The sequence below is a fragment of the Penicillium paradoxum genome (assembly GCF_028828445.1).
Source record: "Penicillium paradoxum strain IBT 22861 chromosome Unknown utg000006l_segment0_segment0, whole genome shotgun sequence".
In the NCBI taxonomy this organism is placed as follows: domain Eukaryota; kingdom Fungi; phylum Ascomycota; class Eurotiomycetes; order Eurotiales; family Aspergillaceae; genus Penicillium; species Penicillium paradoxum.
In genome coordinates this window covers 2401564-2417339 of record NW_026643184.1, presented here as the reverse complement: position 1 = coordinate 2417339, position 15776 = coordinate 2401564, and the positions used below count along the sequence as shown (strand labels likewise).

General features: G+C 50.8%; 6 protein-coding genes across 6 annotated transcripts; 3 read left to right on the top strand and 3 right to left on the bottom strand.

Annotated features, from left to right (window-relative positions):
- Positions 1–183: 183 nt before the first annotated feature.
- N7457_007315 (ubiquinol-cytochrome c reductase complex assembly factor 2) lies at positions 184–633 on the top strand (the record flags this gene model as incomplete). The annotated part of the gene is made up of 2 exons (XM_057178358.1): positions 184–198; positions 289–633. The coding sequence occupies 2 exons, from the start codon at positions 184–186 to the stop codon at positions 631–633; spliced, it is 360 nt and encodes a 119-aa protein (XP_057030102.1).
- A 340-nt stretch (positions 634–973) lies between these two features.
- Positions 974–2665, bottom strand: N7457_007314 (3-oxoacid CoA-transferase; the record flags this gene model as incomplete). The annotated part of the gene is made up of 3 exons (XM_057178357.1): positions 974–1287; positions 1343–2522; positions 2603–2665. 3 exons carry the CDS (start codon positions 2663–2665, stop codon positions 974–976), a joined length of 1557 nt encoding a protein of 518 aa, XP_057030101.1.
- A 1125-nt stretch (positions 2666–3790) lies between these two features.
- Positions 3791–8387, bottom strand: N7457_007313 (ubiquitin-specific protease UBP2; the record flags this gene model as incomplete). Its single annotated transcript, XM_057178356.1, has 12 exons — positions 3791–3882; positions 3968–4420; positions 4478–4664; positions 4736–5156; positions 5211–5877; positions 5937–6474; positions 6540–6628; positions 6685–7079; positions 7136–7181; positions 7235–7442; positions 7528–8285; positions 8366–8387. The coding sequence occupies 12 exons, from the start codon at positions 8385–8387 to the stop codon at positions 3791–3793; spliced, it is 3876 nt and encodes a 1291-aa protein (XP_057030100.1).
- A 509-nt stretch (positions 8388–8896) lies between these two features.
- N7457_007312 (uncharacterized protein) lies at positions 8897–9670 on the top strand (the record flags this gene model as incomplete). The annotated part of the gene is made up of 4 exons (XM_057178355.1): positions 8897–9080; positions 9145–9264; positions 9330–9524; positions 9576–9670. 4 exons carry the CDS (start codon positions 8897–8899, stop codon positions 9668–9670), a joined length of 594 nt encoding a protein of 197 aa, XP_057030099.1.
- Positions 9671–11146: 1476 nt separating this feature from the next.
- Positions 11147–11506, bottom strand: N7457_007311 (uncharacterized protein; the record flags this gene model as incomplete). Its single annotated transcript, XM_057178354.1, has 1 exon — positions 11147–11506. One exon carries the CDS (start codon positions 11504–11506, stop codon positions 11147–11149), a length of 360 nt encoding a protein of 119 aa, XP_057030098.1.
- Positions 11507–12845: 1339 nt separating this feature from the next.
- On the top strand, positions 12846–15492 carry N7457_007310 (SLM1 family PH domain-containing protein; the record flags this gene model as incomplete). The annotated part of the gene is made up of 4 exons (XM_057178353.1): positions 12846–13374; positions 13430–13917; positions 13980–14317; positions 14373–15492. 4 exons carry the CDS (start codon positions 12846–12848, stop codon positions 15490–15492), a joined length of 2475 nt encoding a protein of 824 aa, XP_057030097.1.
- Positions 15493–15776: the final 284 nt, after the last annotated feature.

The following is a 15776-nucleotide window of genomic DNA, read 5'->3' as shown; positions in this document are numbered from 1 at the left end:
TACAGGGGGATGGGGGAGATGTCAGGGTTGATACGAAGGCAACAGGAATGGATGTGGCTGCTTGATGCCTGATGCGCCAGGCCAAAATAGACTGATCCCGTCTTCGCCTCAACTTTCGAAAGCTCTCCACTGAAGATATCCGTCCCCTAGATCACAATTATCTTGTGATATCTCCTGTTCATCATGTCTAAAGCACCAGTGAGTATCCATGCCATCACCTCAATCTACATACGGCCCTCGAAAGGCCCCAACATCCAATCCCAATTAATACCCTAACAACTCATCTAGACCCTTAACCCGCGCTCCCTCCAAAGCCGCCTCCAACACCTCCTCAAGCACTGGCCCTCAGATGCTGTCCGTCCAGCCTCTGTCTCAGTTCAAACCTACATCCAGTCCCGTCTTGATTCAGCAGATAAGACCAAGCCAGCAATCTCCGAGTCCTCCGCAAGCGCGCTTGAATCGCTGCTGAATAATCGCTACGCGCGCAAATATCCCCTGCCAGAGAAACTGCGCCGACCGGCCAGTAACCCAGACCACTATGACAATGTTGTACGTGAATTTGCGGAGGCGCCGAACCGCGATTGGCTTGGTCGGTTACGGAAGAGACTGGCTGGTATCATCCGGCTGTCGTAATGCCTGTCTTGCTGTATAGACTTTTGGATTTTTGACATTGGAAAAAAGTTGGGAAAACTTGATTAATCATTATCTTGTTGGCTTTGAGTGAGCATTATGGGGTTCTATTTGATGGGTTGCATGACATGTACCAATACCTTTTCTTTTTTGTTTTTGGCTTGCTGTATACCTACTATCTTTTCTACTCAAGTGTACGAATATATTTATAGAGATATTCCTCGAAAGTAGTATGCTTCATGCAAACCCAGGATACATCCCAGGGAATGAAATTCCAAACAATCGAACTCCTAATTGCTAGATACAAAACGCTTTGACAAAATCATACAGATTGCATGCAAATTTACAGCATGGGCTTCAGGTCATCGGCGACCTTGAAGGGAGCCTCGGTCTTGGCCTGGACCTCCTCGACAGTAACACCGTCGGCGATCTCAACGAGAGTCAGGCCGTGGGAGAAGTCAACGTCGAAGACGCAAAGCTCAGTAATGATACGGCTGACGCAGGCAGGGCCGGTCAGAGGGAACTCGCAGTTCTTGACAATCTTGGGGTTGCCCTTCTTATCAGTGTGCTCCATGGTGACAACGACCTTGGTGGCGGAGGGGTTGGAGACCAAGTCCATAGCACCGCCGAAGCCCTTAATCTTACCGGGGAGCATCCCTGTGCGAAAGTATTAGTTTATGTCCGTCAAAAAAGGGAGGAAATTAGCACTCACAGTTGGCCAAGTCACCCTTGGCGCTGACCTGCATGGCACCGAGGATGGTCAGGTCGATACGGCCGGAGCGGATCATGCCGAAGGACTCGTCGCTGCCGAAGCAGCTAGCACCAGGCTTAAGAGTGACAGTCTCCTTTCCGGCATTGATGAGATCCGCGTCCTCCTCACCCTGCTTAGGGTAAGGACCGAGACCGAGGATACCGTTCTCGGACTGCAGGGTCACCTCGACAGAGGGGTCGACGAAGTTGGGAGCAAGCATGGGCATACCAATACCGAGGTTGGCGTACATGCCGTTCTTGAACTCCTTAGCGGCACGGCGGACGATACGCTCGCGCTTGTTAGCAGTCTCGCCCTTTCCGAGAGCAGAGGTATCGGCACCCTCCTCCTTGGCGAAAACGAACTTCTCAATGTTCTTGGGGGTGGTGCTCTGAATCACACGCTTGACGTAGATACCGGGGAGGTGGATGGCAGCGGGCTCAATCTCGCCAGGCTCGACGATGTGCTCAGCCTCGACAATGGTCATCTTGGCGTTACGACCCATGGCGCCGTTGAAGTTGGCGGCTGCGTAGCGGAACTGGCAGTTACCAAGCTTGTCGGCCTTCCAGGCCTTGACGAAGGCGTAATCACCCTTGATCGACTCCTCCATGACGTAGCTCTTTCCATCGAACACCTTGGTGTCGCGGGGCTCGCTGAACAGCGCGACTGTGCCGTCGGCGTTGTGTCGCAGGGGCACGGCACCAGTCTGCACCACGGTCCCGAAGGCGGCGGGGGTGTAGAACGCGGGGATACCCGCACCGCCGGAACGGCACCGCTCAGCCAGAGTTCCTTGGGGAGTGAGCTCCAACTCGATCTCACCGGTCAGGTACATGCGCTCGAAGGTCTTGTTCTCGCCGACATAAGAAGCAATCATCTTCTTAATCTGCTTAGACCTGAGGAGCAGACCGAGACCAGCTCCGTCCACACCAGCGTTGTTACTAGCCACGGTCAGGCCAGTGATGGAAGGGTTCTCCAGAACGGCATTGATCAGAGTGTCGGGCACACCAGACAACCCAAATCCACCAGCGAGCAGAGTGGTGTTGGGCTTCATGTCCTTGATCGCTACCTCGGCGGAGGGATAGACCTTGTTGATCTCACATCGGCGAACACTGCTGGAGAATGCGCGGGCCATGAAACGTTGGTGCTAATAAAAGGCATGCCATGTCAGTCACCGCGACTCAAAACCAAATTACAATCTGAGCCACCGGCAAATAAATGACTTACCTGGGCGGGGTTGCCTGAGAACTGGCGCGCGAAGCGCAGACATGTTGATACTTGGGAAGGCATAGTGAATAACTTCCAATTAGGAGACTGGATACCGTTGAGAAGAACAATCCAAAGGGTCCCAAGCTATTTAATAGACCGGAGAATCAACGCCCTGCCCAAGCGGCGATAGCCACTTCTTATAAACCCGAGCGGCAGTGAGAGCGGAACCAGTCCCGAGTGATATTCGTTTCCCCGGAATTGTGGATACCCGGCTCTCTCTGTCTTCTATGAACTCCCCTGAGCCCAGCTCTTTCAGCCCCTCGACCTCATTTCGCATGGCTAAAAATTCTCTAGATCTACCTAGACTTAAAAAAGCACCTCCTCCCCTTTTTTTCTGCTACTGCCTACCGTCAGAACCCCCAAAAAGCCCCATCGACTTCTCTATCCCCGCTGCCGAAATTCACAGCCGATCCGTTTCCGATCCCGCGGCTTTGGAGTTCGGGAGTGCTGACTCAACCCCTACTCTTCAGAACCATGGTTCTGCGCGGGAAATTCAAGCCTGAGATTCAAGGCTCTCAGGCTCCCAGGCTCCAAGGCTGACATGTTTAGTAGTTATGTAGGCTTCTTCCAACCTTAGGTTCCCCCTCATATCACTCGTTTACTATGTCCACCTTGACACTCCGTTGTAGCCTGTAGGTGGTTCTTTCCACTCGACATGGTTGGGTTTATCCACCCCACGGCCTTTCCGGTGCCTTAAATACAAAGCTTTCCCTCACAGTGATATTGGAACCATTCAGGACACTTGTGTTTCCCCCAATATTCATGACTTTCAATAATCTCTTCTACATGGTAGGGGAGCACAACGATGCCGGTGTCAGCTATGATGTGATTCTCAAGTTAAATTCAAACCCGCGTTATGATATAGTGAGCCCAAAGCGGTCAGAGGTAAGCATTCAAATTGTAATGGGAATGCTCTGCGCAGGTGAAATGAAACACATTTGGAGATGAGATCAATAGCGGCTATCTGCAAATATAACTCTACAAATACTCCATGGTATCTTCGGCGTATGTACACGCTGGATAACAAAAACAGTTCGCACCTCGCAATGCAGGAATTTCCACGTGCAGTCATGACCACGGAATCAGGAAAACGAGAAAAAAAATCATCCAATCATATTGTCATGGTAGGTGTCATAGAAGAGCAAATCAGATCGGACGGGATGGCCTGGCTTCGGCGTCGACACTCTTGCGCTTCAGAGGGTTGACAGCCGTTGCATCGATGGACGCGGCATTGGTATCTACCAACATGGCTGCAGTCAGTCGCAGGACGAGGACACGGCTAGGCTGTGGGCTCCGCATCGGGGGATCCGGGGGTTCCCGTACCTGGGTGTCCGTTATGGAGGGCAGCCGCTTCTTCGTAGCTGGGAGGATCCAGGTTCGCGTCCACGGCGGGAGTGGTGGGATGAACACCCTCCATGGCGGTTGGTTGCTGCTGATCGGGGAGATCAGGCATGGTTTCGTTGATCTCACGGCAGACAGGATTTGTCAGACGTTCCTTCATGTCCTCGTTGACGTAAACAAGGAAATATGGAGTGGGAGGGTTATTGGTCGAATCGTTCTTGAAGATTTCGTCCACGTTCTGAACCTCAGTAACATATTCGTCATTGTATTTGCGCCAAACATTTTTATCGAAATCGAAGATGTAGATGTAGTAATGGCCGAATGAAACCGATCCGTGATGAACAAAAACAGCATACAGCCGGTAGGGAATACTGTGGAGACCAGCAAATAGGGTCGAAATTTTAGTCTGCGTATCCTGAATCTCTTGATCCAGAGCTATCAAATGAGTCAATATGCTTGTTTGAAATGACACAGTTTTTCTAAAATCCTTACCTAGCAGATCGTTCTCTACCTTCAAAGTAAGGTTCTCGAGCCCACCTAGGAGGTCTTCATCGACCCCAATATCGAGAGAATTGGGCTCGGATCCCGGTCGAAGCCCAGGATCACTTCCAATAGAGTCCAGATCTTGAAGTGTTGCACGGGTTTTGCGGAACAATGTTGCCATGTCAACACCAGTATTCTGCAACAAACAAAAGACAACCAAGATTAGTGACATAGACGTGAAACAGGTCGGCTGAGCATATTCCTTACCTTATTCTCGGAAAGCTCTCTGCGGCGAGCCATGAGCGCATTTAAAGAGGCCTTCAACTCCCAAGACTGAGTGCGCCGGTTGACAATCTCGGCATTCTTCGTGTCCATGTATCGATCCATGTAGATGGTCTCGAACAGCTCGAGATGGTTTGTCGATTTGAAGGAAGTTTTTTTATCGGGATCGAACTGAACCCGTTGCACCTGAATTTGAAGAACCGGCGGAAGCTGGCTAATGGAACCGAATTGCTTCGCCGGACCATTGTCAACTGTAATGCCCTGAACATCGAATGCTCCTTCGATAGCATGATAGATGTCTCGGGGTCCATTTGCAACATGAACCTTGATGTCACACCATCTTTCGTCCTTCGAGCGCGTTCCTTTCGAGGTGGTGATGTAAGAGCGCGTTGTACCGTAGAACAAGCTATGGAAGAGTTTAGCACGGGACGTTCGCGTGGAAAAGTTTGTCATAACATACTCCTTAATCTGGTCAAGTTGTTCGCCGTCGCTACCAATGGCTCGAGGCTTGATTGCGCACTGGCTTTGGAACAAAACGTTGTTGATAACCTCGGTTACATCCTGTTGAGCGCCAAGTTCAACTTCGTCGCTCAATTTCTTCGGAGGATCAATTTTCTCGCCAGCGCGAGGAGGGACAGGCGGTGGAGAATTATGCACTTGTGGGGTGACCAATGTACTATCATTGTTGATAAGATTCATATCCACGTCAGATCCTGCTTCTGCTTGATCCGAAACTTGATCCAAGTCCGGAGGATTGTTCTCCTTATCATCGATGAAGAGCCCAGGTACATCATCAAGACTGTTATTCGAGACTAATGTTCCCTCGCTGCCTGAATTGCTGGCAGTCGGACTTTCAACAGGCGCATGGTTAACTTGATCAGAAGATGAGGGATGCTCCATCCTACCTCCGAGAAGGGGTTGAGGGGGCCCGAGGGGCCCCAAAACCGGTGCACCATTGATTTCACCAAGGATGTCAGTTCTGGTAGCAGTAATGGTCGATCGACGACGGATAGCCGCCTCGCCGCCTGGGCTGACCAGGGTCAAGCGAGCAAGTTCCTGGCTGGGAGTAACAGAGTTTTGAGTCGTCGTAATCATGCTGTGGAACAGAGTTCGGAGCTCTTTGAGGACTAGAGGGAATTGTTAGCTTGAATGAGATATCGCCATCAGCACGAATCGATAAACCCACATCCAAGAGATCGCTCAACCTCCTTCTTGGAAATTTTTCTTGACCCGACTAGTTTGTTTGCTAGAGCTGTCACGTCATCGAGGTCCATCTGGAAGCGTTCAAAATCCAAGACCATCTCGCGAAAAGGGCGGATGGAAAAATAGAACTGCAATAGACTGTTAAGATAGCATGTGTTGCCAATGTTTTGCAACCCGACTGGCCAATCTTGCATGTTTCGGTCCGGTTCACTGGAGAAGCCTGTCATGTTTTTCAGCATAGGACTGTCCAGCTGTTTGGCGATAATGTTTAGAGCCTGGTTATATCTCTCAGCATCACTCGGGTTTTCATCGACGCAAATTGTGTATGCGGCCATGATAGCCCCATCATCCGCAGTTCGATCAGGAATTTGGAGGAGACGATAGGCATCGCCAATGTCCATTTCACCGGCAATCATCTCTCCGGTGTTGATGAAATGAGTCAAGGCGACTGATTTGCGGGCCTCTGCGATGAGTGAGACAGCGCGTTTCGCCAGTTCTTTGTTGAGCGGGTTATCGTTGATCTAATTATTAGATATGTTAACTGACGTTGATCTCTCAAATGAAGCAGATTGACTAGGCGACAAACCTTTGCAGTGTACATCGTCATAACAAAGTCATCCGGGGTCTGATCCTCAACCCCCAAGAAGACATTTGCTTGCTCAACCGTAGAGACACCTATGACCAACTTAGCATGCGCTCGAGTTTGAGACATAATGGTTGGATAAACACACGGTCTTCCGATGCTGCTTTAATGCGCTCGCTTCTTCTGGAATCACCAATCCGCCACAAGTGCAGACGCGCCTCGACATCATTGTTTGTAGAGTTGAGAAAAGCATAGAATTTGCCAATGATGCTATCTTCAGTGAGATATGGGTCATAAAGGCGGAGATCAAAGTATTGATATGCTTTTTCAATATCCTCAAGATCGTACTGCCCATTCGCGTAAGCTTCGCTGACAGCGATCGCAATGAGCTCCTGGTCTCCAGCGCCGCGCACATTGCCGATAGCCTTGAGAGCACTCAAGTAAATCGAAGCTCTTCCGGAGTCAACTAAGACCTGTTGCTTGTACATGTCAATGATTGCCGCTGTAGAAAAGTTCTCCAACACCCCGATGTCCTCATAGCAACTAAATAGACAACTGTCAGGTCGAAGGTTATCAGTTCCAAGGGAGGGAATACAAACGGAGTAGAAGCCATTGCAAACTCATTGTAACGCATGGCAGTCGGATCTGTGACAGAAATCAGTGGAATCCCTTATTATCAAGGATCACAAGGGACGCACAGTCGTGTGCTTCTAGGGCACGAAGAATGATGGGAGTTGCAGAGGGAGGGAGATCAGGATACTGGCATCCTCTCCGATCTGCAGCTGGCCGGAGATAAATTAAGACAAGAAGTTCGTGGATCAGGTCATCAAGATAGAGACACAGCGTGTCTTGGTAAGGTTTGTCCGAGTCAGGGCTCGGTTTAGGTGGATGCCACGCTCCAGTGTCCTGGTTCGATTCGTCAGCGCGACAACGAACCCCTGCGAACAACGACGACAAGCCCATATGGAAAGACAATTTTATTATTACTAACCTTATTGTAAGCAAACTCTAGGAACTCGAGCAACACCTTACAGGCAGCACCTTCCACACCAAAAGAGTGCATGAATCGCTTATTAACCGATGAGATAGGCTTGCTGCGCTGAGGATTTCGCAGGGCATTCGTGATGTACAGGCGCAGATTATCCAATACGTTGATCGGCTGAGGTGCCCCCATGCCTTCCATGGATTCAGGATATGCTTTTGTGGCCTCTTCAGCTCTTTTCCGCAGCAAATCCTTATCTGTCATTAAGTTAATGAGCTCTGGGGTTAGGATGGGTGAAACAATTCGCAAAGACACCATAGCCGAGCATGAGACATGGGAACATTGGTAGTGATATGTCTCTGCGACCTGCCCTTTGTGGGTTACTTCAGGAGGAGAAAGGCCATTCTTCTGCCGGCCTGACTTATAGACCAAATGATGCAAGTGGTCCTGCTTGTTCTGGCTGAAAGCATTCGAATGACTGGTATAGTTAACCACTACCTGAAGATGATAGCGGCATTTTGTGCAGATGGCTGAGACTTTGGAAGAAGTGCCTAGCCTTCTTCGATGCTCTGGCTCTGCCATAAAAGTCTGGTCCTCCTTCAAAACATATTCATGATGGCATGCTTCCGGTGATATGAATCCAAGCGGGCCATCATAGCCTGGGGGATAAACTGGCGGAGTTTCTGACAGTAGATTGCGGCCTGTGTCTGGATCGTGTGCTGGATCATAAAGCTGGATATCACAAAGAAGACGCGGCGCAGACTTGCCTACATGATGGATCAAGAGATTTGTCAGTATTTGCAAGACATTTCATTCCAATTTCGTTGAACTAGGGAATATGGCTTACCCCCTCTCTGTACAGATGCCATGAGGTACACTGCTTGGCCTCAAGGCCTCTCACAGGTTGGATCTTTCGTCTTGATGCTATGGGAAACTTTTGATCTTTTGAAATGCTTGTTGTTTTGTGTCAAAGCTCACAGAGGTGCGCACTTTCCCAGCTGAATGGGATGGGTACGTTCTCAAATGATGGGATGGTGTAGCTGTATGCAGAGGGAACAGCGGGGAGCCAGCTGCATTTGGCACTAAGCAGCGGCAAGCTTTGGAGAGCCGTTCTCCCTACCGAACGAAATATTATGGGATAACGATGCAGTTTGAGCAAACAGCAAGCAGTCTCTAGGAAATAGATGGATGAAACAAAGGAATCGAGAGGCGATGGAGGCGAAATCAATGTAAGTATAACCATGTAGAGCTCCCAATGGCGGGCGGTATATTCGGCGGTATCCTCGGCGGTGGCCTATGGCAGAAAGCTGACCCCAAAATCCTACAACTACATCCCATACCACAAGCCGTCCCATCCCTACTATTACACACACACATCATGGCGCACCACGAAGAGGATGACAGCTATCACCCCAAGGATGCTATTTCAGCAGCCATGAAGGCCACGGCGCTGACCGGAAGCGTCGGTCTTTTCGCAGCGGCTGTGCAGAACACCCTTACCAAACAGAACGTCGGAACTCTGGGCGTCTTCGTCCGCGGCGGTGGTATTATTACTACCTTTGGTAGGGCATTCTCTATATATGAATGAATCAATGTGGATCAATTGCTAAACTGGATATGTTACAGCGGCCATGGGTGGTACCTACGAGTTCATCAAGACTGCTTCGGCCAACCTGCGCGAGAAGGAGGACCACTACAACGTCGCTCTGGGTGGTTTCGTCTCGGGTGCCATTCTCGGTCTCAGAGGTGAGTTTAGAATCTAATTGAGGCTATGGCTATGCGCGGGAAGCTAATAATCGTATTTATTTCAGCCCGCACATTCCCCGCTGTGCTCGGTTACGGCATCGCGCTTTCGACCGCCATGACCGCCTTCGAGTACACCGGTGGCTCTCTGTTCGGATACCAAAAGGACACCTCGGTGGATGAGTACGACCGTCGCACGGCCTTGCGCAAGGCCTTCCAGACCCCCGGAGAGCAGACTATCTCCGAGTTGGGCGAAGGACGTGGTATGTGCATGTCCAACCCGTGATGTCATTTACCCATACTAATTCCGCTAGGTATCTACGGCCCCAACTACGAAGAGAGACGCCGCGAGCGTATCAAGGAGGCTTACGGCATTGAGGTTCCCACATCCCCGGTTCCTGCATCATAAGTCTGGATTCTTTCCAAATCCTCCTTTTCCCGTTGCTTTGTGTAAATTATCCCCCCCAAATCACGCTGCCTATCGCATTCAGGCCATGCCCACTTCGATCAGGTTTTCTTTAGTGTCCAGGAAATTCAAAAGGAAGTTCGAAACAATTTGCATTTCACGATTGGAGCATCGCTCGGAATGTGCAGTCCTAGGCCGTACAGGGACGTGCATGTTCCAGTCCAGGGAACTCGAAAGGAGATGATAGAACCAGTAGTATCCTTATGGGACCCAACCCTGATCAACCTCGAAGGAGCCATGTACCTGTGGAGCATTTCGGTGTCCAATGATATCCAAAGTGAGGGGATATTCCCGGATCCTCGAGGAGCCAATGATAGTGCAGGTATATCTAAGGATCAAAGGAACCCAAGATACGTTCTTACTTTGGGGTCAAACTCCCCAGTATAAAATTTCTATGAGATTTCAGAGTCTGCTTGGTGGAATACGTCAGTATCAGAACTTCGTAATTGGGATATGCAGAATCACTACCCCTGCACTATTACCAACTGATACTCCAGATCAGCAGTGCCATTCCGGGCTAAGACTGGGCGAGTCCTAAGTTCCTATAAACGGTCAAGAGTTTTGTCAATGATCTCGCCCATCCCACTCGCGTGGAAAAATCTCACAAGTCGATAGTGACAGTCTAACAAGACCAGATGGGGAAGACGGGACTCTGACTCAGGCTGGGATGCATCTATGAAAGTGACCTGCTCGGGAAGAAATGGGTTCATTTCGGCAGGAAAGCACTCGAACTTGACGAAGTGGTATGTATGCGGAGCGTTCGCGTAAGTCAATAGCTAGTCCTAAACGAACGAACCCTTCCAGTTTTAAAGGTTAGCACGCAAACGCACAATCGGCTCGAAAGCACACCGGAAGCGACCGAATGCGCGGTGGATAGAATAGTGAAGCGTGGTGCCATTCTCGATCTCATTGATTCTGGAACTTCGTATAACTGTGTGCATCTCGGGGAAACACCGGTAGAGGGTTTCCTACATGCTCAAGATGACGCTTGCACCTTTCTGCTATAACTAATCTGTGGTTTTCAACAAAGAGGCTCTAGGGAAAGTACCATAAGGTCAGAACTTGCAAACGACCCGGGAATAGTATGCGCAGCTTCGAGATCCCCTTGTAGAACATCTTCCGCTGACCCCGTTTCTTTCGCCTTGTCAAACGTTATGGCTTTTGTGACTTGTCACAACACAACAATCTCCATCACGTTCGAGACAGCCTTTGTGGAAATCCGAGTCTCACGGTTGCGGTTCCTCAATCATCTCATACACAGCTTGAGCATTTTCACGTCTCTTTTGATGCGGTGAGTCGACATATGCGGGTGTTTGCCCGCCAGACGCTTTAACTATGCGAGGTCAGCCACATATTCACGCTAAGTTCATATGCAACTACTCGGTTGAAGCAGACAAGTGCGAATATTCTGATAGATCATTAGGGACATTTCACCAGCTTCCGCATTGAGAATATCGTGCGCGTGGAGTCTCTTCCTCCTGGCGGAAGCCAGTCAAGCAGTCCCTCAAAGCAGGTTTGTAGCTGTTGAGATTCATTGGCACTGTCGTACCGCCCGAGTCGTTCACGCGCGCGAGCTATAAGATTGTTCCCGTCATCGGCCTTCTCGACTTCAGTCTGAGCGAAGCTGGGCACCGAACAAAACGTCCCTCGGGACGGAAAGATTTGACGCGGTTGGCGGGGACGATGTGAGGAGCGGGGCGGTGGGGATGGGGATCCGCCCGGGCGCTTGCGCTTAGGCATAATGTACGAAGGCACACAGCTGGGATGTACGGAGTACATTATGTATGTACGGAGTATGTACTCCCTACTTCGTACCCTGAATTCTGCTTTAAGGTCAAGGTTGGCATCTAGGTAATTATGTACTCCGTACGAAGTACTCCGTACATGTATTGATATTGTGTCTCCTCAAATTCTGCCCAGACAGAATCCCGGAATTTTATTATGTCATCACTCCGTTGGGCCAGGGGACTGTCCCTGCCCGAGAACCTTGCCTGATTTCGACTTGGATTACTCCGTACTCCATACCCCTTTCCAACCTTGGAAGTCATGTACATGTCCCTACATGTAACCTGAGTGAACCTGGTTGACTCATATATCACGTGATGGCATCGGAGCCGCTGAGTCCCGGACTGAAGTTTCCTGAGCCTGACTCTGAACGCCCTTCAAGCGGCAGCTGGAATAGGAAACATGGGATTACCTTGGAACAACTTAGGTACCGGAGTACGGTGTAGGGACCACTCCGTACATGAGCACGGTAAGGGTGCAAAGTTCCCAAGTGGCTTCGCTTCTCCCCAGATCCCGACGTCATGCACTGTTCATCACTCCAGTACCAGCAGACGATCAGGGGGAGCATTGAATTGATGGCCCCTTTTTCATTTTTACGAGCCACAGAGGAAGTGGATCGGGTGAGAATTGACACATTCAATAATCTTATTCCCATGCATTAGTTGGAGATCTTTTGCCCTGTGTAGAGGCGGAGTCCTCTCAGCCACTTTCTATCAACAGGCAGCCGAATTGGAGTCGCCCATAAATTGACAATAGAAAGAGAGCTACGCGCTCCGTACGGAGTACACCATCTACCGAATACCCTCGGCCCTGAATTCCGGAGTACGTCAACCTGGAATAAGAACAGCCAAAGATCCAAAATCGGGCTTTTGGCAATTAACTTTGGCGTTTCTCCCCTCTTTTTCTCCCGGGGCTGCCGAGTGGTAACCCCGTCACCATTCGTATCTTGCATTCCCCTCGTAGACGTCATCGGGGGAATTCCTTAATTTTTGCCCTTAATAGGTGTATCGGAGCCCAATCTCTGATCTTCTCCTATTCTCTCCTATTTTCAGATAGTCTGTCGAGTGGGGCCAAATCTTCAAGCCTGCTTCTACTCCCCGCATACAATTCCTCCGCTAGCCAGGTAACCAAAAAAAGACGCCACTTTAGGCCTCTAGGCCTTAGAGCTATTATCCTTGGTTCTTGAATTCCCCCCCTCCCCTTCGCCTTTTCCTTTTCACCCTCAGGATCTTCTCTTTTTCTGGTCTTTCTCTCTAGCCCCGAACCTCAGTCAAGCTCGTCTTACTTATCCCCTGACGTTGCATAAACCATAAACCCCCACGTTCTCGCAAACATGGCGACGGCCGCGCGGCCACAGACACCCTCACAGGATGCATACATCATCCCGTACCCTAGCGACCCGGGGGCTTTGAGTCGCGGGTACGGTCCACGTCCTACACTCTCGCGACCGAGTTCCTTTGCAGGCAGCACTTCGGCATATCATTACAGCTCCGGCGCTGTCGAGCCGAACCAGGTCCCCCACAACCCCCGGTTCAAGGAGGACTTCGAGACCGTCAGTCACCGCAGTTCGATGTACGAAGGTCCGGTGGGGATGCAGCGGTCTGCCTCCACAGCATCCCACGTGCGCTCCACGACCCCGTCCCGTACAAGCACCCTACGAAAGAAGGCCTCGCTGAGCAAGAATGGGAGCTTAAGGCGCAATGGAAGCCGCAGAAGTATGCGCGCGGGTAGTGTGAGGAGTCTCAGTTTGGGCGATCGCGAAAAGTATCACACCGACGGCGCGGACGATGTCAACAGCGCTTTCATGATTCCGATCCCTACCAACGGCAACCCGACCGAGGTACTGGCAAATCGGTTTGGAGGTAGGGCTTTACTCCGTAATTTGAGGTGGTGGGCATTCCGCTAATTGATGTTTAGCTTGGCGCAAGGTCCTCAAGGACTTGATTCTTTTCTTTAAGGAGGTGCAGAAGTCTTACGAAACTAGAGCGAAACTGTTCATGTCCGCCTCCAACGTCATGAACAACCAGACCCTACCAGCGGGATTACTCGAGTCAGGTGGTTTGGCCGAAGCGACTGAAATTCTGCAGAGCTTCCATCGACAAGGTTATACGGAGGCCAACAAAGCCGTTGAGGTGGAGGTGGAGGTGATCAGCCAGTTGACTGGTCTTCGCAGCGATCTTCAGAAGAAGACAAAGGAGATCAAAAATCTATCGGGTGATTTCAAAAACACTGTCGATAAGGAGATCGACGGTACGCGCAAGTCTGTGCGGAACTTGCACGAGGCCCTCGGGCTTGTCGATACTGATCCCTCCGCGACAGCGGGCAGGGGGGATCCATTCATCATGCGTCTGAATGTGGAGAGGCAGGTTGAGAAACAGATCGAAGAGGAGAACTATTTACACCGGGTTGGTCCTGACTTTCCCCCCATGTCTGCTGTTCATTTGACTCAAATTATCCTTTCATCTAGGCCTTTCTGAACCTGGAGAACTCTGGTCGCGAGCTAGAGGGTATCGTCGTCAGCGAGATCCAAAAGGCATACAATGCGTACGCTAATATCCTCCGACGCGAAGCCAACGAGGCTCTTGATACTGTTGAGAAGCTCCAAACGGGTCCTATCTCCATGCCCCAAGATCACGAGTGGAATCAATTTGTCGCCAACACCGACGAACTCGTCGATCCTCGGATTCCTCTTCGAAATGTGGAGAGCATCACCTACCCTGGCAGGGACCATCCAGCAGCTGCTGAAGTCAGGGCTGGCATGTTGGAGCGCAAGAGCAAATATCTCAAAAGTTACACTCCTGGCTGGTGAGTCCCCTACCTTGTATGCAGTCTAAAACAAACATCGACTAATCAAGTTCAGGTATGTTCTGTCGCCGACTCATCTCCACGAGTTCAAGTCGGCAGATCGTGTAGCATGGCAGACACCAGTCATGTCCCTTTATCTGCCAGAGCAAAAACTCGGCTCCCACTCACAGGAAGAGTCAAGCTCCCACAAGTTTATGCTGAAGGGCCGACAGACAGGCGCGATGCACCGCGGTCACTCGTGGGTCTTCCGCGCTGAGTCTCACGAGACTATGATGTCGTGGTATGAAGATATCGAAGGCTTGATTAGCAAGACGGGAGAAGCCAGAAACGCTTTCGTTCGGCAGCATGTCCGCAGCGTGAGCGGTAGATCGATGAACAGCGAGGTACTGGAGGACGATGAAGCCGATCGCACTCCATATTCTGCAGGCTCTGTGGTCATGTCTCACGATCGACCCACGTCCTCTCGCCAGGCTGGAGGTGCTTTCCCCAGCGACGTTCAAATCGACCGAAATCCGGAGGCACCATTGTCACCTTCCAGCGGGGACAGCTCCGGCGGTAGAGATATATTAGCAGCCGCCGGATCCTACCAGGATGGGTCCAGTGCCTATGATGACAACTCGCGACCAGTAGATAACCGCGACAGCGACAATGCTTCATATCAAGTCTATCGATCTAACGAGGGGAGCACTGAAAGGTCTCGCCCAAAGGTGACCCAGCACGATAGCTACTACGGCGACTGGATTGGACCGTCCGTCGTAGTGGCTAAGCAGAGGCAGAGCCAGCAACCAAGAAACCCGAACCCCGATGACCGCGAGATTCGATCTGAAGGAGACCAGGCTTCGCTTGCCGCCATCTCGGGTGTCGGTATCGCTGATCGTCGTGATCACTCTGCCCCTCCCCAGATGGCTCGACGGGAGAGTGTCTCGACAGGTCCTACCAACTCCAATGTGACTGAATTTACAAACAACACCAATGCCACCTCGGTCGATGATACCCCGGATCTCCCCAAGCTTCACACCCTTGGTCTTCCGAATGGAACCATTGATCAAATTCCCGAATCCGACAGTGGGCCCAAAGTTCCACCCGAGCTATTGCGCACCAACACCGATAATAGCATCGTTGCCCTGGGAATGAAGATCCCAGGTCGTTATCCTCCTACCAATGTCGCAGCGTAGGCGATCGATCACCTTCTTTCTCCATCCCGATCTCTATATTTTCTTTTCATGTTTGCGTCCCATCTCAGTCGATTCCATTTCCTTTACGTGCACCTGTAATTGTACCCCTCCTTGCCTCTCACCCAGATCGCCGTCCGTTCCAGGCGTTTTGGTCCTCTCGTTGGGGACTCCTGAGTCCCGCTTCCCCCACAGCATAAAAGTCATGCTGCATCGGCGTTCGTTCTTACCGGCAGGGTGTGGCGCATCTGGATTTCTTGTTTTGTGTATTGATTCCCAATGCTGAA